Below are 20,530 nucleotides of genomic sequence, written 5' to 3'. Positions count from 1 at the left end.
GAGATAAATACACTGTCTGTCACTGTATATTTGTAAAAATACGGTCAGTGGACTTCATAATACGCTCATTGTGCTCAATATATATATTTTCTGGTGTTTATACGGTCACTAGCTCACCCTGGCTGAGTATGTGTGTGCATGCACGTGTAGGTTGAGCACTTGAGCATGACCGTGTGTGTTCCGTCGTGTGCTCGGACATGCATGCATTAGGGCGTCGAACGCGTGTTTGCGTCCATGTGTACGTGTGACTGTTGCATACATGTAGGGGGAGTACGTGTAGGGGCCACTAAAGGAGCAGTCAAATCACACAGTAAGTTAGTCAGAAGAAGCAACCATCATTTCACTCTTCAATGACACGTATGCAATATAAAATGGTAGATATTGAGAGAAAAAGAAAACCACTATATATACACTAGCAGGAGCCTAAGCTACAAGCCTGCTTGCTTGGGTTGCTCTCTTCACAAGCATAGAACGACGGTGGCCACACCGCTGGTCGCATATCCGGCCTGATCCCGCAGCTGGGGGAAGGGAACAATGTTCTGCGTAGACGCGGTCGACATCGGCGAGGGAGAAAATCCACAGTCGGTGCATCCCAATCGGGGGTCACCGCGGTATGGGCCGATGCCGCGTCCCAACCGCCCTTCTAGCTACAGCCCGACGTCCCAGGTAGTCCATCTTCCTTTTGGAGCCGGCTTGCTCCACTACCGCAGCTCCCCACGTAGCTCCATCTCCATGTCGATCTTTCTCTACTTCTACCGGCTTCTACTTGTGATGAGTTTATGTCTCATGAACTAGTGCCAGTACTATTATTCTAATCACACTTCTTCAATATCTTTGCCATCAGGGATGCCCAGTTTGATTTTAGTGGAACTGCACAAAAGCATCGTATGATCCGAGGGTGCCAGCCGTCTTTCCTTTGACATGTTCTACATGGACAGGAAATTAAATCCTGTTTAGGGTTTAGGGTTTAGGTCGTAGTGACCCCATCAGTAGTTTTTCTTTCGTACACGCTCTCACAACTTTTGTCTTTAGTTGTGAAGTAAATATTGGCTATGATCTGTGAATCATTGAGATGCATCAGCATGCGTGTTAGTTTTCCTTTGTATTTGATGGAATGTTGTAACGGGGCAACCTTGGAGTAGGAATGAAAATGGAGTGGAAAGTTTCCGTTTTTCCAGAGAAAAAATGGAAACGGAGAGAAACCAATGTTCCGTTTCATTGGATCGCGCCATTGAGCAAAACCAACGTTTAAATCACATCTGTCGCGTTCGTGTCTCACCCTCCTCCACGGCTCGACCCCACACGGTCGCTCGACATGCCACTCACCACAAACCGAGTATACGATAACTTTCCCGCCTGCTTGTCGATGGATCGCGCCATGGAGTACTAGTACTACTGGAAGAGATTGACGAGTTGGGGGAGGACAACTAGCTGTAGCATGGACTCCCAAGAACTTTTTACATGCATGTTGTGGTCGGCTATTGCGACCTTTGAACGCGGAGCAGTCGCGTGCACTAGGAAGCGGCGCGGGCGACGCTCTCTCGGCCGGCGCGCCGCTTCAATGCCGGCGCCAGTGAGAGGTCGCGTCCGCTCTGGCCGGGCATGAATGCGGCACTAACTGTTTCGGGCGGGAAGCACGCGCGGGTGATGAAGAGGGTTCGGGTTGGTCAGGAGCGGCCGTGGCAGCGGTCCGGACACCCGCAAACAAGAGATGTTGTACGTTAATATTGCCGCGTATATAATTAACAACGTAAATAATGTGCTAGTTGGACAAATATGATTGGAGATGGAGATGGAAATGGAATTTTACGTAAACACGGATATGCATGTCTATGTCTATGTGTGTGTGCGCAACGACTCTCGCGACCTGGAAGCGGGGGCGTGTTTTTGATCGAGTTTTCTTTCTTGGTACGTTAGAAAATTGTCCGCCAGTTTTTGTTTCTTTTTTCCGGGAACGCGCGTATTTTATTTAAAATCACTGCTATGGAGAGATTGTTTTACTCCATTATAGCCTCTTGTTTGATAGAGTTTCTTGCGTCTCGCTCTCTCACCCTCTCCATATGAAAACAAGATGACAGTGTCCACACTATCTCTCTCCTCACCGGTGGTCACAGATCTGGCCGAATCCCGTCCGCTGTGGGAGGTGAGGAGGTGCAGCATTGACGTTGTCGCCGCCGGTGATGGAGGAAGCCGATGTGCACCGTCCTCTCGGAGCCGGCGCTGGCGCGGACGAAGGTCCTCCGCGCCCTTGTTCACTGCCGTCGTGTGGGTAGATCCTGCCCGCCCGCCTAAGCGACATCTCGCCCACCTGAGGTGTAACTTCTTCTACTGGTCCAGCTCCCCAGGTCGCTGCATGCGGGTTTTCTTCTATGCGACTACTCCCCAGCTCCTCATGTATAGTAGCTAGGGTTCGTCGGCTGGTCCAACATCACCTACTATTATAGAGGAAATGCCACTCGAAAAGTTGTCCTGATTTATGCCTCGGTGGAGGTATACATGTTGTTTCGACAAAAAGTACATGGTGGTTGTGCGGTCATTGTCCATATGCTCCTATTGCTGCTGCTAATCTAATACTATCACTGGTTAAATGAAGAAATGCTTTTTTCTCGGGTATCCTGGTTTAGTTCCCATCAAGATAATCACGATGCTTCTGTTTGTTGGTGTACTTTTCATAATTCTTATTGACAATTGAGATGTCGTTGTTAATCTTGTAAAACAAAGTAACAACACTATATCCCTTTTTTATATTTTTGGAAACAGCGATGCGTATCTCCATACACGGGCATGTCTTCCTCAATTTTAGTGGAACTGCACAAAATTGGATGGCCATTGTTGTTCTGCCGCACTATCCTCTGCCACGTGGTTCTTCCTTCCTCGAGCTTGACTATTGAGAAGAAACAGACCACAGTGAGGATTTGTCGAACTTCATAGGTGCCTCACCCAAACTTGATGCCAAATGGATGATGCATCACCACGATGACCTATCGATGCTCATGGTTGCGCCTCATGGTTGCGTCAGCTGGTGAAGCTGATCGATTTTCAATGAAAAACAAGCTGTCTTCCGTCAATGCTCTTTGCTTGTTACCCACAAAGATGATATCCTTCGTTAGTTCACCTTGGTTGCGTTGGAGACGCAGTCGTCTTTCACGTTGGTACAATTTTATCACACAATTGGCTGTGAACCAAATGTTTCCTCGAAGAAGGATCGACGTTGGTACTAAGAGCATAAGTTTTGTATTGATTTCTAAGCCTTCTCACAACTTTGTCTCCAGCTCCCCTGTAATTTTATTTGTCCAGCTATTAACTTTGATTAAAAAAATGGTGTGGACTAAAAACCCGGATGGACGTAGTAGCCCTCCATTTTTATTTACTCCGCATATTAGATTTGACTGAAGTCATACTTTGTAAAGTTTGACCAAGTTTAGGCTGAACACAACAAACCATAATTATTAGAGAGGGCAAACTGTACATACTCTCAAACCTTTCCGATAATTGAAATTAAAATTCTTTATTTGTACACACTCTCACACGTTTCCGATAATTTGGCGCATGTGTGGTTGTTCACTTAAGGGAGGGTAGTGTACCGCACGTGAAGGACAGGAAGTGCGACCAGGACGCGTGGATCGTTAGTTCATCAGAAGTACTCCCTCCGTTCCTAAATATTTTTCTTTCAAGTGGTTTGCAATGGACTATCACATACGGATGTATATAGACATTTTTTACACTGTAGATTCACTCATTTTGCTCCGTATGTAGTCATTTGTTGAAATCTCTAGAAAGACAAATATTTAGGAACAGAGGGAGTAGTAGCTTTCTTCACTGGTACGTTAAATAAAGAGTTTCGTTTCGTACTTACACAATTTAAAAAGATTGTTATGGAGAGAATAAGAAAACCACTCCACTATATATTAGTCGTATACACGAGTACTATATGGACGCAACTTCATTGACTTTAGTGCACCTGCCTTTGGGTTTATGACAGGTGGGCCCAAAACGTGGCTGGTCCACCTGTCATACAGCCAAAAGCAGGTGCAGTTAAGGCACCGGAGCTCAGTCCGTACTATAGTATATATATAAGCTGGAGCCTCAGCGCTTGTTCACTAGGGTTTGCACTCTCCACACTCTCGCCGCACTATATATATATATACACACACACACGCTGGAGGCTCAGCGTTCCTTTGCTAGGGTTTGCTATATTCACTGTCTCTCACCCTCTTCACCAAATCTAAACAAGACTGCGTTGTGGCCTCTGTCTCTCTCACCCCCCTCACAGCTGGCGAAGGAGGTGTCCGGATCCCGTCGCACCGGGAAGGGGAGGAGCTGCAGCGTTCACTCTATCGCCTTCGGCGAGGGAGGCAATCCACTGCCGGCTGCGCTTTTCTCTTTCACCCAGCGCATGTGCGGGAGGGCCACCGACCCCTTCTTCCCCGCTGCCGTACGTAGTGTGGGCAGATCCGACCTCCCGCCGCACGCCTTGCCACATCCCGACGACCCTAAGGTATAAGTTTCTTTGAAACCGTCATTGGTCTAGCTGCATGCTGATCTTTTTCAATTCTGTAGTCGAATCTAGGTCTTGGTTCAAAGAGGAAAGAAGGGTGCGGTGGGGTGGAGCATGAATCTAGGACGTGGTTCAATGAGGAAAGGAGGGAGGGAAAGTAGTATAGACTAGCTATCCAGCCACTTTGTTGGTTGAAAAGGGAAAAAGGGGGTAACCCAGTACACACATCTGTAAGGAACCGAACTCTCTGTTGAAAAGGGAAAGAAACTGTGGGGGGGGGGTCGGGTAGTTTGTGCAGGACTAGATCTGCTGCCCTCACATCGGAAAAAGTTTCAAAGAGAACAAATATGGGACCAACGCAGATATGCTGCTTGGCTACATACTCTGCATCACCCATTTATACGTGTGGACGCACATGGTGCTGGCATGTCCCATGTCCCATCCACATGATCGTGCGGTGTGTTTTGAGATGTTGTGCTACTTGTATTGGTACTGTTTTAAATAAATGTTGAATTGAAGCTATTGTATTTTAAGCAATGCCACTCTCAGAATTAACTAGTGAACTATTTTAAGAGAATTTCTCTGTTAATATGAATCAATGCAACCGTTTTAGAAATGCTACTGTCCTATACTTTGTTTTCCATCAAGATAAGGTAGATGCTTCTTTTTGTGGCCGCATGTTTCATCCTCCTTTATTGGTAGTAATTGTTTCCTTTTTTGCCTCTGTTAAATCAGGGATATCTATTCAACTTGTTGCTGTAGCAAACTTAAATGTCACACTGGCGACTTTACTTGATTTCAGAGTAACTGCACAAAACGAGATTGGATTTCCTATTCGTGTTGGCAGATTCGTACGTGATCTTGTGTGCGTCATGACAGGTTGGTACTTGCCTTCATCCACATGATCATGCAGTGTGTTTTGAGATCTCCCCTGGAACTGTTTATGCTTTTTGTTAATCTAATGGCGCTGGTAAAATTAAGCAATGCCACTCTCGGAATTAACTACCGAATCTTATTTCAAAACTGCAACACTTGTTAGGGATTGGCGGGATTACCATTTTTGTGGCTGCATGTTTCATTCTCCTTTATTGGCCAGTAATTGATTCCTTCTTTGCCTCTGTTAAAACAGGGATATCTATTCAACTTGTTGCTATTGCGACATTTTGCTTCGCTTAATTTTGGTGGAACTGCACAAAATGAGACCGGATTTCCATATATGTGTTGAGATCTCTCTGAGGTCTTCCTCACTAGTTGTTTCAAATCTTGGTCTTGAAAGGTCAGTACCGACTTTCCTCAGAATTAACTACTGAATCTTAGTTCAAAACTGCAACACTTGTTAGGGATCGGCGGGAGTACCATTTCTGTTGGGGATCGGCTGGAGTACATATTTAAGAAATGCATTGTTCAGATAATGTCTCTGTTATTATATATCAGTTACAGTGTTTTACAAATGGTACTATCCTGCTTTGTAGTTCTTTCTACATGTTTAACCAAGGTATTGTTAAGATAATGTCTCTGTTAAAATGAATCAGTCGCATTGTTTTAGGAATGATACTTTTCAGCTTTGTCGTTCTTTATACATGTTGAAACAAGGCATTATTAAGATAATGTCTCAGTTAATATGAATGAATCACACTGATTGAGAATTGCTACTCTCCTGCTTTGTTTCCCATTAAGATAAGGTACATCAGTAGATGTTTTTCTTCTGGGAGTACAAGTCATCAACCGTTATTTTTCAGTAATTGTTTCCCTTATACCTTTTGTTGCTTACAGGGATATCAAAATTAAAGCTCGGTTTTATTCCGACTTTGATTTTAGTTGAACTGCACAAAAGGAGCCAATGTGTCTAAGGCAAACTGCTGTATTAGTGGGTTCAGTTGGTCTTACCACTTTGCAGAAAGAAGCAGTCACTATTTGCGCTACATTACACAAGGAATGATCGAGAAGCTTTACAGAGTATTAGTAGACGCTGGTGACATGACTAGTCTGCAGAGAGCATAGGAAACTCTACAACACGTGGAGTGCACTGGGCAAAAAGTGCCCAAACAAGTACAGGAAGCCATGACAGGACTCCAAATCTGTCAATGTCATTCTAAGCAACAATGATGGGGCATCTCGGTATGGTAATCTGTTTACCGTACTTTCAGTTTGTTAGTCCACCGATTGGTGGGTTGACACTGGGCCAGTATTCATGTGTGTGCTGCTGTGTCTTTGTTTTCTTGCAGCATATAAATACGATATCCATAGGGATGCTCAGCTTGATTTTAGTGGAACTGCACAGAATGTCCAGATGGTTTGTGTCCTCCATAATACTTCATCATGCACAATACATCGAATGGTTCTCTAATCATTCGTCGTCACCTTGAGCCACCGGACTATATGTTTGAATGGTGCTGCCAGCGTCGGCCATTAAGAAGGGTAAGAAGAAAGACAAAAAGAGAGATGGCTGCTTTACTTGTGGTTCGGAGGAACACTGGGCAAACAAGTGCCCAAACAAGTACCAAGAAGCCAAGACAGGACTCCAAGTCTGTCAATGTCACTCTAAGCAACAATGATGGGGCATCTGGGTATGGTAATCTATTTACCGTACTTTCAGTTTGTTAGTCCACCGATTGGTGGGTTGACACTGGGGCCAATATTCATGTGTGTGCTGATGTGTCTTTGTTTTCTGGCAGCATATAAAAACGAAATCCACAGGGATGCTCAGCTTGATTTTAGTGGAACTGCACAAAATGTTCAGATGGTTCGTGTCCTCCATAATACTTCATCACGCACAATACATCGAATGGTTCTCTAATCATTCGTCGTCACCTTGAGCCACCAGACTATCAAATGACAAACTGATGACAAACCCTGCCCATTCCACAATCATAGGCATTACATATTTTGAATGGGAAAAGCTTGTCAAAGTTGACATTAGTTTAATATACTGGAATTGGAAAACCTTGTCAATTTTTGCTCATTGATGTTAGCCAGAAGACATGCATTTGATATTTTTGAGTGGGACGCCCTTTGCTGTGAGCAACGTCGATCGTTTTTTCCTATTCCTGTCTTCAGTTCAGAAGTAAATATTTACTCTACTGAGATGCATAGTCACATGAATGTTGACTTATGTAAGATATTTTAAGAGTTTGTTCTGAATATTGTCTATGTAATGTCAGGCCTTGTGTTTGATTGCAAAGTTGAGCTTGGAATGTTCTGGCATGCGGCATCACGAGCTGTTCACCGTGCCTCGAGAATAATGCTTCGTATTATTTTGCATGTCGATCTAATGCCAGTGATTTGCTTGTTAGGAAGATCATCCTCTTCTATTGTTTCCGTTCTTAAGAAGTTCATCGTCTTATGTTTCATTCATAGCCTATACGACAAGTCGGGTAGGTTAGACGTGAAACCATATGATCTTCCGAGCAACTCATCATCTTAGGCCGTGATTGGATCGTCGTTTTCCAACCAAAACCGCTTGTAAAACTGACGCTTGTAAATAAAAGCAGATGGTCTCGGGCGAAGCGCTTGGTTGGTCGATTTCGACTAGTAAAATATACACCGGTCTCTCAAATTACACGCGTAACCCGCCGGTTTTACTTATAGACCTCGGGCCCTCGGTTTCATTACGCCTGTATTTTACGCGTTGTTTCCGATGACGAGTAAATTACACTTGTATCTTAATATAGGTGTGAAATAAACCAGAGCTCCCAAGTGTGGCCTTACCGTTTCATGCCGTCTCAGTCTCTCGAAGGTGCTCATAGGTGTCCGATGATCCTGGCTTCCTGAATGAGCAGCGGGCGCTGTATCAGATCATCCGTAGGGCCCGCGAGGCCCTCTCCATCGTCCTTCGAGTTGTTGCGCTCACCGTGGTGCCGAGCATTGTTAACATGGTCAATGAACATGAGGATTCAGGAGATTACTTTATTTTGACTGGATGACAGTAGGGACCCACTAGGGCCATAGCCGTACGTACGCAAGTGCCTCCTTATTATGTACAACTATATTTTTTTGCTTCCTCCTGGTTTCCTGACATCACGGTCCCACACCATTGTCAACCTATGTAGTCAATATAAATGAGAGAATTGCACAAGGTGCAGCCGACAGCTGGGACCAAGCAGCTCGAGCAGCATTTGTGTTTTTGAGGCGTGAGCACTGCAGAGTTTTTCTTGGCGATGTTTTCGTTGTTGTTCAGAGGAAAGCAGGGTATTAACTGGGCGGGCTATGGCCTGTCTAGCCTAGGACAGATATCCAGCCCAGATATTAATTTTTTTCAAGATGAAAATGGCTAGCCCAGCTATACGTTTTTTTGAGGAATACCCAGGCAAGGTCAACTTGTTATTCTCCGCCCCGCTGGGCTGCAAATCTTTCCTAGGAGGGATGCATTAGGCTTAACAGGGAAATGGGCTTTAAAAAATAATAAATAGGATGTAATTATAAAAACTGGGCAGTAACTATAAAAAATGCACCAAGCACGAAATTAGTTTATAAAATATTATTTATGGATTTTAAAAATCTTAATTTTTAATTGTTGCGCGCGCAATGTTTTGTTAGATTTTTACGCAATACAAATTTATATTTAATCTGACTAGAAATTTCGGGATAATAATATTTCGGATCCCATCAAAATGTGGGAAATTTTATTGAATTCTGTCTTGAACGGTTGGTTGAAATTATTAATCGTTGTCCTAGCTAGAAAATGGGTTGTACTTTTAACAAACTGTAAATGGGCCGTAGTAAATTTCATTAGAATTCAAAAATGGGATGTACATTCTTACAAATCGCAAATGGGCTATAAGTTCTCTGCCACACACTTGTGGGCCTACTAAGTTGACGCGTCCCCTAAAAAAAGAAGTTGACGCGTATGCAAGGCTTTGTCAACTTATTATAGTCAACACACGGTTCTAGCAGCATTGGCCGTTGGATGTCCATCCAACGGATGCCGTGCTTCTTCTTCAATCTCGGATATTCTAGCTTCACCCGCCCAGAAAATGATTCCTCCCCCTGACATCTGGGGCGCACCGTTTCGGAAGCTGACCTGTGGGCCTACTAAGTTGACGCGTACCAAGGGCTTTGTCAACTTAGTCAATATGAATGATTCTAGCTGCAGTGACCGTACGATGTCCATCCAACGGCCGTAGTGCTTCTTCAACCTCTGGTCTTCTTGCTCCAGCCGCCCAAAGCAGTACCGGTCGTGCCGCCTGCTCCTGCCTCCCGTGGCCGGCTGTGCTGCCGTGGAGGCCTCACCGCCCCTACTACTCCCACCGCTGGCCAGGCCATCCCTCCACTCACCCACACCCCCTATTATTCTGCGACGACGGCAACCTCACACCGCAGCCGAACCAGTGAACCGTCGTACTCCTCTTCACGCGGGCTTCCACTGCCGCGTCTTCCCCGGCTCCGCGTTGTCCCCTTCCTAGGCCTCGCCGTCGTCCACCGCCCTGGTGCTCTTGGCGCGGCGTGGTCAACGTGGTCAAGAAATGGCTTCCATCGGACGTGGACTGTACGTGGAGAGGCTGACAGCTGGGTCCACGGCCGCAGCAAGGAAGTGCCTCCTTATTACGCGTAAAATAATTATTCCTCCACCTGACAGCGGGGACCCACCGGACGGGCCATCGTATTTCGCAAAAAAATGTTACCGCCGCTGACAGCTCGGACCCACCAGCTATATCTTCACACGCAAGGAAGTGCATCCTTATTACGCACAAAAAAATGAACACTCCCCCTGTTAGCTGGGACCCAGTATAGTGGCAGGCTGATTGTGGGCCTACTAAGTTGACGGGGACGGAGGGCTTTGTCAACTTAGTCAATATGCACGATTCTAGCTCTAGTGACCGTACGATGTCCAACCAACGGCCGTAGTGCTTCTTCAACCTCTGGTCTTCTTGCTCCCGCCGCCCAAACCAGCGCCGGTCGTGCCTCGTGCTCCTGCCTCCCGTGGCCGGTTGTGCTGCCGCGGAGGCCTCACCACCCCTACTACTCCCACCGCTGGCCAGACCATCCCTCCACTCACCCACACCCCCTGTTATTCTGCGGCGACGGCAGCCTCACACCGCAGCCGAACCAGTGAACCCTCGTACTCCTCTCCGCGCGGGCTTCCACTACCGCGTCTTCCCCAGCTCCGCGTCGTCCCGTTCCTAGGCCTCGCCGTCATCCACCGCCCTGGTGCTCTCGGCGCGGCGTGGTCAACGTGGTCAAGGAACGACTTCCATCGGACACGGACTGTACGTGGAGAGGCTGATAGCTGGGTCCACGGCCGCAGCAAGGAAGTGCCTCCTTATTACGCGCAAAATAATTATTCCTCCACCTGACAGTGGGGACCCACCGAACGGGCCACCGTATTTCATGAAAAAAACATTTCCCACTGACTGCTGGGACCCACCAGCTACATCTTTGCATGCAAGGAAGTGCATCCGGGCAAAAAAAATGATTCGCCCCCTGACTGCTGGGACCTACCAGCTACATCTTCGCACGCAAGGAAATGCCTGACAGTCGGGACCCACCTGGTCGAAGCGTACGTAGCGTTGTCATTCTGGTCGCGAACGTGTACGTACATACTGGTCGATGTAGAGGCGCGCACGTGTCGTAGTAGAGGCGCGCACGTAGCATGTACACGCACGTACAACGACCAGTGTGCAAGAAAGAAAATACGGTCACGTACGTACATACGGGCAGGGTCTCGAACGCCTACTCGCGCATATGTACGGCCAGGGCTCGTGTACATGGCTGGGTCGGAACGGAGAGCCAACCGGCTGGGTCGGAACAGAATGCGTCGTCGTGTTCATCGGGAGGGCTTGGACGGAACAGCCGATGGAAGCGAGGCCTGGCGTACCGCAGAACGGAGGAAACGTCCTTGTGTTCGACCAGCCACGGTCGAAACGGGATCCTGTTCATCGGGAGGGGTCTGGCGTACCGCAAAACGGAGGAAACGGACCTCCTACGGTCGAAACGGGGGTCCTGTTGATCGGGAGGGGTGTGGCGTGCCGCAAAACGGAGGAAACTGACTTGTGTTGGAGCGCTACGGTCGAAACGGGGGTCCTGTTCATCAGGAGGGGTGTGGCGTACCGCAAAACGTGACTCCATGGGATACTGTTCATCTCCACCGTCGACCCCCTCCAGCCTCCACGGGCTACTGTTCATCCACCGTCGACCTCCTCCAGCCTCCACCTGCGACTGTTCATCTACGGGCTCCTGTTCATCTAGCCTCCACCGCGCGCTAGTCCACCAGCTACTGTTCAACCAGCCCTCTCCACGGGATCTTGTTCAACCACCCCTCCATGGGCTACTGTTCATCCAGCCCTCCACCGTGTATTGTTCATCCATCCCTCCACGAGGTGGTCCTGTTCATCCAGCCCTCTACAGGGTCCTGTTCATCCAGCCCCAACCGGCTCGATCGATGGGGTCCTGTTCATCCAGAGGCAACACCACGGGGTCCTGTTATCCACCCCCACCGGGAACCGTTCATCCAAACCCCCCAAGCAACGCTCACTCTTCATCCAGATGCAGCATCGATTGGCTTCAGTTAGTAGCAGTAGCGAAGGAATCGCTCGATCGGGTTCAGTTAACAGCCATCGATCGATCGCTCGGGTTCAGTAACGCGTAGCCTGCAGTGCAATCGCTTGGGTTCAGTTAGAGCCCAACACCTCGCACCCACGCGCGTGCATGTACGAGATAAACGTGTATCGCTCGGCCCCGACCACCCACCGTAACCGGGAACACCCCGATATTTTCCTCGCCCTCGCTTCTACCAGGGTTTTTTCCGTCATGGACGACCCAAAGAATGTCATGCAGCTGCGTCTCCGGCCCGCACAGGACGAAAAGCCCATTTTCTGTCATGATTTTTTGTCATAGAAGTAGGACCCCACCACATCTATGATGATACCGGGTTTTGTCACAATTATCGTCATAGAAGTGTCATAAGTATGACAGAATTTTTTTTCGTTCGGCCCAAAATGTCACGGATGCGTCTTTTTTTTGTAGTGATATTGTAAGCATGTGAAACATTGTTCAGTTTCTAACTCCCAAGTAAGATAGACATCAGGGATGTATCGACCCTCAAATGATGGAATGTTCAATTTCAATTTAGGAACATGGTCATAATCGGTGGTGCAGCCCTACCGTTGCGATTATAGGCATGAGGACGACCTGGTGGTGGTGCTAGTGGTTGCACATAGTTATGATCTCATCCTCGTAATCGGCCTCGTAAACGTCCTCCTCATTGGCAGCAGCAGGAGGCACAGAAGCATTGTTGTTGTTGTTGTTGTCGCTGTTGCAGAGGTGCGACAGGTGCAACCGGTGGTGGTTGTGGAATACACGCGAGCAATTCATTATACTTGTTATCGAGCTTTGTTTCGAACATCTTCTCAGTGCGATCTATCTTCTCCATGGCCTCTTCAAAACTGTTTAGCGCATCTTGCACCTGTCCACTAATCATTTGCTGAAATTTATCATGTAGCTGTTTGTGCGTCATGTTCTTCCAGTCAGTCTCGTCGGCTTATGATCCTGCCATGGTTAGCAGCAATAGAAACACACAAGAATATGATCCTTCAGACTACTAGGAAGTGGTGGTGGTGTGTCACAAATCCGTCAAGCGAATCTCAAAGTCTTACCAGTTCTTACCAAGCAGTAGGCGGTGATCGGCAACCGTTGTAGTCAAAACTCTCAAAAGCTTGGATATAGCGATTGCCAGGTGGTGTCAAATGCACGACATAGATGTATGTGGAGCTGGGATGGCTTATAATATGGTAGCAGAAAGGTCAGCAATAATCAATTCAGAGATGCAACGTTGAATAAACGCTCAACGATGGTCCTATGCTGGTCCTAGACTAGACCGTACTAGAGATGCGAGCCTAGAACACTAACAAAATCATGGCACTATACGTAAAACAAGGGAAGAGCACACTCTGAATCTTTTTTTTCTTTCCACCATTTTTTGGCACTTTTTTCCTCTCTTTTTTTCCTCCGCAACAATTTTTTCGAAAAAGTCTACAAATGGTCAAAAAATTGCATAGCCAGAATTTTCCAGACTTAGTTTCTTTTTTGAGTTTGGAACTATTTTTCTTCTACGGGTGGCACGAAAGTTGGGGAGTCCGACTTGGTCACGACTCGTAGTATGTCATGATCTTGAAATCGAAAACAAAGCAACACATACTGGACTCGGACTAGGACTATGGCGGAGATTGGCGAATTTGTGATGGAGGTGGACTCGGATTAGCGTGATGGCGGCGGATATGTGGTATATGGCAGCGGCGATGACGATGGTGGTATATGGCAGCGGTGACGACGATGGTGGTATATGGCAGCGCTGGTGACGATGGTGGTATATGACAGCGCTGGTGATGATGGTGCGACAGCGGCGTGACTACGTGAACAGAACTCGAAACTCTAATAAAGGACTAGACACTAAGACCAGCAACTTGACACGACGATGCAACCGCAAATTCAACAAAGCAAAACTCTAAAAAGAATATGCAAAGGCTCAGATTGGTTTGGATATGATGAACTAACCCTAATTTTTTTGGCTTTTTCGTGGACTATAGGTATGAAGAACATACTCGACCTAAACTACGAAAACTGGAAAATCTCATCAAGCAACCTGGAAATCTGATACCACTTGATAGAGGCGAAGGTGTCCCGATGTTTCGATGAGATAGCTATCGTTTTCTGTGGGAGTCGACTTTGACGATCCGACTACGAATGTACGAAGACGTCGCGCCTTAGCAATCACTAAACCAACTTTCGAGGGGTTATTGACCACGCCAGAGTACGATCAACCTGACCACGGGGGTCTATTTCCTGCGAGCAAACGAAGAACAAGCAAGAAACTGAGATTGCAACCTGGATATTTCAAATATAAGAGGAAAACTCTATTGATGAAAGTGGGGTTCTGTGACGTCTTGGTATGGTCGTTGAACACAAACGAAGTACGTGAGTTGCAACTATAGCAAACTTTAATCTAAACAAAACTCAAAGTTTAAACGACGCCCTAAGGGTTGTATATATGGAGGAATAGGGGGGAATTTCGTGACCCCTTGGAGGAGGGGTCTGAAACCAACCCTAATTCTATTTCCCCACACATACGGACTCTAAAAACAACCTAGAAAGTTGTATTCCGAAATTACATGGGCCTGACCCAAAAATAAGGTGGCGCAGCACCTAAAATAAGCTATGGATGAAATTTATGAAAGGGCATATGTATATTTCGTCCATGTCCTTGTATGTTATCAAGGAGGCTTCAAAGTGCTGAACTCTGCACTAGAAACGCCGTTCTGGTTCCCTTCGCGCGTGCCTTCATCTCCATGCTTGATCCTGCTCCAGTGTTCATCTCTCTTTTCCATGCTAAGCCCTTCATTAGTAATCAACACAAATGTATCTAAGTTAGGCAGCATCATATTCTCATTAACATTAGAATTGTTACCAAGAAACGAAAGTACCTGGTAATTCAATTGGCGTGCGCGAGGAATAATAATTGGTCCAGTATGTATAACATCAGGGGTTGTGGGTGTAACAATGGTATTAATGTCCTCATCATGCTGCCATATCATCCCCCTCCTCTCTTTTATCTTGTTGTTACGTTGGCAGTAGAGGAGGCTAGAGGAGTGTGGAACCTGCTCTTCATTGCTTTTTAGCTCTTATTTTCCTTAGATTTTTATTCCCCTAGCGGTATAGGCGAGGTGGCATCTGTGATGATGCATTGGAATAAGGTCTCTCCGGCCTCTCCATACCTCAATGCCATCAAATTCAGCGTCAATGAAGGGCCTGCAAGAGTAGGTGTTGTCAGATTAGTTAGTTCTTTTCGACTCTTGACAGTTGGTGTGTCTATGAAGGAAAGAAATTGGTTGTTTGGTTTTGCCACTTCGATCTCTTCATTCGTTTTGTTACAACAAGTTCTAGGTTCTAAACCCTGGGAATTGGTGGTGAAGAATTGTGAGACTGCACTGCATGGGGTGCTGCCCCAACTGATGTTTTTTGAACACCTACAAATGCCATCTCCACACAAGGCTTTGAAGACCGCAATAGCAAGTCATTGCGAACAATGAGATCTAGTAGTTGTTTGTATCCCTTACTATCTGTTTATTGTATTTTCCAAGCTCCGGCGGATGGCGAGCAAGCAAAGAAAGAAGATGACCAATATGTTTTTTAATGTAATTTCATTTTTTTACAGGCCGTTTGGTATCTTGTTTGTCCTTCGTTTGTATTGTCTACTATTTTCCTTGATAAATATCATATATGAGGTGCCCTTTGGGTGTCTTTTCTAAAGAAGGTATACCCGAGGTCCCACCTCAATTCTACGTGGAACTCCACATGGACGGTTAACAAAAGACAATGACAGTCAACACAAGTGAAGGTCAACAAAAGTCCAAACAAGCCACCATGGGTCCAATCAAGTCATCGCAGTCAGCAAAAGTTCAAAACAAATCTTCATGATCATCAATAGGTTAAAGGATAAAGAGCACCTAAAAGAACAAGTGAAAGGAGCAAAGAAACCAAAGCCAAGTAAGAAAGCCTTTACGTGGTGAAGAGAATTTCCCCTTCATGGGCCATAACTCCCCTCCTACGATTTTATTTAATAATATGGCTGCATGCATCGATTGATGCAGAGGCCAGGGGTTATCCTTCTTTTCCAAAAAAAAAACTAGAGGCTCATAGGCCAATGAATAAATTACCTAGTTCTACTCTCCCACCTTCTTCTTTCCAGGGTAACTTTGGTCATTTGTCAAGGATCCCTAGTCATATAACGCACCCCATGCAGTGGTGGACCTAGAATCGCACGCTTGGGGTGTCACAGTTCAAAGTTTACACTAAACATCATCATAATCTCAACAAATAGTCTAAAAATAGCAACAACTTGATGGATATTTAGTGTTAAGTATATAGTAGCAAAATTTATTTTACAACTTTGGAGGGAGTGCCAGGCACCCACGGCACCCCCACTAGATTCGCCACTGCCCCCATGAGCATGTAAATCGTTCACTCTCTAGTTAAATAAACTCCAGAGGAGAATCTCCCCCTCCTTAAGAGTTGAGGCTCGACCGGAGGCTGAGAGTCATGCTCCGAGAAACTTAGGGCGTGTTCGGAAGCCCTCCATGGCCAGAAAATCTTCAACTCCGACGCCACAAATCTAGGACCAGCTTCTCGCAGTCGATCCCGGATTGAGCGATCTGTTCGGCGTCACGACTTCTCGCTCGGACGAGGTAGCGAGCTTGAAGCCCATAAAATCACCCCTTTGTGGCCCATCAGGAGCAGGCTAAGCAATCCAAAAGGTTTGGAAAAGATGGGCTGGGCCATAGGCCTGGTGGGGGAGGGACTGCCCGCGACGACCTGGAGCGAATCGGTACGTGATGCTTTGGTCGAATGAGTCACTTGGCGGTGGCAGGGCAACATAATTCTCTTCAACTCCAGCTTCCTCGTTTTTGTGGAGCTCGATTTTTCTCACTCCACCGCTCCTGCAAATTTGCACTGCACCGTTCGCCCGCTTCTTTTTTGAATAACCAGGAGTTGACCCGTTCGGGTCTGCTCCGGGCTTGGAGGTAAGGATTTGAGAAGCCAATGGGCTACCGAACACGCTCTTAGTATGGCTCAAACTACGGGAAGCCGTGAGACTTTGAAAAAAGTAACACTCTAATTGTTTGGTGCGCCGAGCATCACTCTCAATAACTCTGCTCATAGGGCGTATGTTGTGCTTCGATGAGCCAATCTATTTAAAAAAATATCGTTGTGTCACTTTATCGGTGCACAAGGACCTTCTCTATCGTATACACCCTCTCCTATTCAACCATACCTGGGAGCTCGCACGACTGTAGATTTTTTTTTTTTTTTTTTGTGGGTAGTCGAGAGAAATATTTCTGCTGAGGCATAACATGCGCCATACAGTAAGCAACACACACACATTGGACATTCCTGAACAATACATAGCTATACAGTCACTGGCCTGTCAAGAGGAGTGAATTAATACTAGTGAAATTACGCACACAAAAATCGACAGACAAAACGAGAAATGCACCAACACCATGCCGTGTACGCGTGCAGCAACAAGCTAGCAGCGAAAGCTCTTTCCCACCAAGTCGCGGCCCCAGTCGCGGCATGTACGATAATGTCATCCATCTACGTGTCTCTCTGTGGTCAGTAGGAGAACTGCAGGTTGCTGATGAAGGACTGGCCGAAACCCCAGTTGGGCGGCACGACGTTCGGGAAGACGATGGTCTGGCCGCCGGTGGTCGTGACGCCGAAGGTGAGCTGCTGCCCGGCAAGCCCCGCGAGCGACTGCCAGTTTGAGCCCCAGTTCCTGCTCATGGGCACCTCGCCGGTGGTGGCGCTCTTCACCCAGACCGCCTTCACCGAACCGCTCCCGGCGACGTTGGTGACGAGCACCAGCTCAAAGTAGTTCTTCCCGTTGATGGTGAAGCGCACCCCGCCCTGCTTCACGCACGACACGCGCTGGTAGAGCACCGGGATGATGCCGGCCTGGTAGATGCCAATCTGGAGCCATGCTGGCTGGGCCATGTCGAAGTGCGCACGCGGCGGGTTGCACCAGCCCCCGTTGTCGCTGGGGAGCGCGTAGTTGGCCGGGCAAAGGTTGGTGGTCGTGACTGTGACGGAGGCGCCCTGCCGGCAGTTCCGCGGGTCGGACTGGGAGTCGCATGCAATCTGGAAGCACTGCCCGCACGACGCGCCGTCGCTGAACATCGCGGAGCTCAGCGCCGCTGTGTTCGTGCCGTACCCCGTACTGTAGAGGTTACCGTACCCGCACGCGCCGCCTGCAGACACATACGAACGCAGCGCACACATCAAGAGCAAGCACCATTAGATGCAGTTCAGCATTAACTGGACGACCGAACATCCGGGTACACCTGCACGGATCATTAGGTTACGTACCCATGGTGCCGGAGGCGTCGCTGCCTCCGTAGAACGTGGCCGATCCCGTGGACCAGCCCGCGTAGGTCGGCGCGACGAGAAGCGTCGTGACAATCACGACGAAAGCGGCTAGAGATTTGGACGCCTCCATTGTCATGGAGCCTCAGCAGAAACGAAGCTAATTAATCAACGAGGTGGTGAAGGTGACAAGCAATTATGTGTGCTCCTGCTTTGCTTACTGGCGTAGTTCTTATATAGGAACTGTGTATGTGTGAAAACGAAAGCATCAGGAAACTGAATCGCACGCAGGGCACGTGAGGTGGTGCAGCTACAGTTGCGCATCGATCAGATCGATGATGCCCGCGCGGCTATCTCGCGAGGCTTTTAAATTGCAGTAACATGGTCAAGGCTTTTCTTTTTTACGAAGATTCTGATCTGCATTAACTTGCATCCGATGCATGTCACTGTCCGCCGCTCGTAGTGTTACATATCTTCCGATGGAGGATCCGATCGAGTGAAATGGACGGTTATAAACAAGCTGAATCCCGTAGCGAATGATCCGTGGCGATTGTTTATGTTTATCATATCGGAAGGTTGACATGAGAGTTGCACTATTAACTTATTGAGTGGGCCGGCCGGAGACGCCCGGTCGATCAGCCAGACTTCCTGTGCGTATCCCAGATCCAACGAATCCACACTCTCTCGCGACCAGATTGAATGTACCGGGGCAGCGTCGACGCTGAACCTCAAATAGCCTTCAAACGTTGCACCGAGCTCTTCGGATGCATTTTGTCATCTAACTTCGATTCGTATTTGTCGGTGGACGTGTCCATCCGTTCACTTTTGCCGCAAATCGGAAGCAAACCAAGGGCATTGCGGAAGTCCGGATCTCATCATGTATGCGTCCGACAAGCGGTCCTATCCAGAATCCCTCCCGCGTGCCCGCTACCGCTCCAACCGTCCTTTCGGAAAAAGGAACCGCGTTCTTGCCGGTCCAGAGCGGACACGACCGCTTTGCAGCATGTGGGGCATTGAAGGTGCATGCCGGCCGAGAGCGTTGGCAGCGCCTATTCGTTCATGATGCTTTTGCTCGCTCACTCCCCGCGTTCAATGCCAGCTCAGAGTGACATGATCGGACAGAGCGACGTGACGGCTTTCTACTGCATTGAAACCGATTGTCCGTCCGTACGCCTACCCGGCATATAACATGCGCGACGATCGAGAAACCATCTGTTCACGCCCGCATTCAAACTGTCGTTTGGCCTGACCGGCACCCGCTACATAAACACGGTTGCGCACATCGCAAATGCACCACCTCTGCTTCTCCTTCCTCCTCCGTCCATGAAACCCAGCGGTGCAATGACGGCGACCAGCAGCGTGCTGTGGAGCACAAGCACGAGATGACGGCCCATGCAAACGTCTGGCAGGCCCGGCGCGCACGACGCATTGAGGCCGTACTGCCTTCAAGCTTGTCGGAGGAGACCGCAAAGGACAAGGACCGAGTGATGGACGGAGGAGACCGATAACACGCCCGCGTCATTTGCCGACTTCACCATGGCGCAGGCGCACTACGAGGTAGTCATGGCGGAGGAGGAGCAACCAGCGCAGCTTGTGCCGCCGGTCTCCGTGTTCCGGATGTTACAGGAGGAGTAACGATACAACATGTGGCTCCTCAAGCACCACCGGCTCACAGAGGGACAAATCACTGACGAACAGGCGAACAGGGATGTCGTCGTAGCCATGGTCGCGGACAATATGGCCTTCCTGGATGAGCGGCGGCCGTTGTACCAGTCCATGTGTAGCGCATGTGACATCCACCGCGAGTGAGGGCGGCTGCATGTCCTACGGCCAAAGAGTGACGTCCTGTTTGCAGAAATTGAGGTGGAGGTGGACACAGAGGCGGCACAGGCGACCACGGGAACGTTGTAGTGTACTCAACATCTAGCTCGGTGACTTTGAACCCATCGTCGGTAATCATTCAAACGCTGTACTCGGTGGAGGTCTTAGAGATTTGGGAGTCCATGAATTTTAAAGCGGTGTGAGGGGGAATGGAAATGTTGTGCTACGTGTGAGACGAAGGAAACGAGGGTTCTTCGAGCGAACTAAGATAAAAAAGAGGCTACAACATGTGGAGGACGAATCAATGGGAGCTGGAGTGGAGCCTTGGCATGGTGCAAGGTGAATGTGAAACGATTA

At 48.0% G+C, this 20,530-nt stretch overlaps 1 protein-coding gene across 1 annotated transcript; it reads right to left on the bottom strand.

Moving 5' to 3' along the window:
- Positions 1–17,300: 17,300 nt before the first annotated feature.
- Positions 17,301–18,572, bottom strand: LOC109748623 (expansin-A15). The gene is made up of 2 exons (XM_020307653.4): positions 18,356–18,572; positions 17,301–18,237 (listed from the first exon to the last, which is right to left on the bottom strand). Exons 1-2 carry the CDS (start codon positions 18,489–18,491, stop codon positions 17,603–17,605), a joined length of 771 nt encoding a protein of 256 aa, XP_020163242.1. The 5' UTR covers positions 18,492–18,572; the 3' UTR covers positions 17,301–17,602.
- Positions 18,573–20,530: the final 1,958 nt, after the last annotated feature.

The sequence above is a fragment of the Aegilops tauschii genome, chromosome 1, assembly GCF_002575655.3.
Source record: "Aegilops tauschii subsp. strangulata cultivar AL8/78 chromosome 1, Aet v6.0, whole genome shotgun sequence".
Lineage (NCBI taxonomy): Eukaryota > Viridiplantae > Streptophyta > Magnoliopsida > Poales > Poaceae > Aegilops > Aegilops tauschii.
The sequence above is the reverse complement of the archived record's forward strand: the minus strand, read 5'-3'. Positions and strand labels throughout refer to the sequence as shown.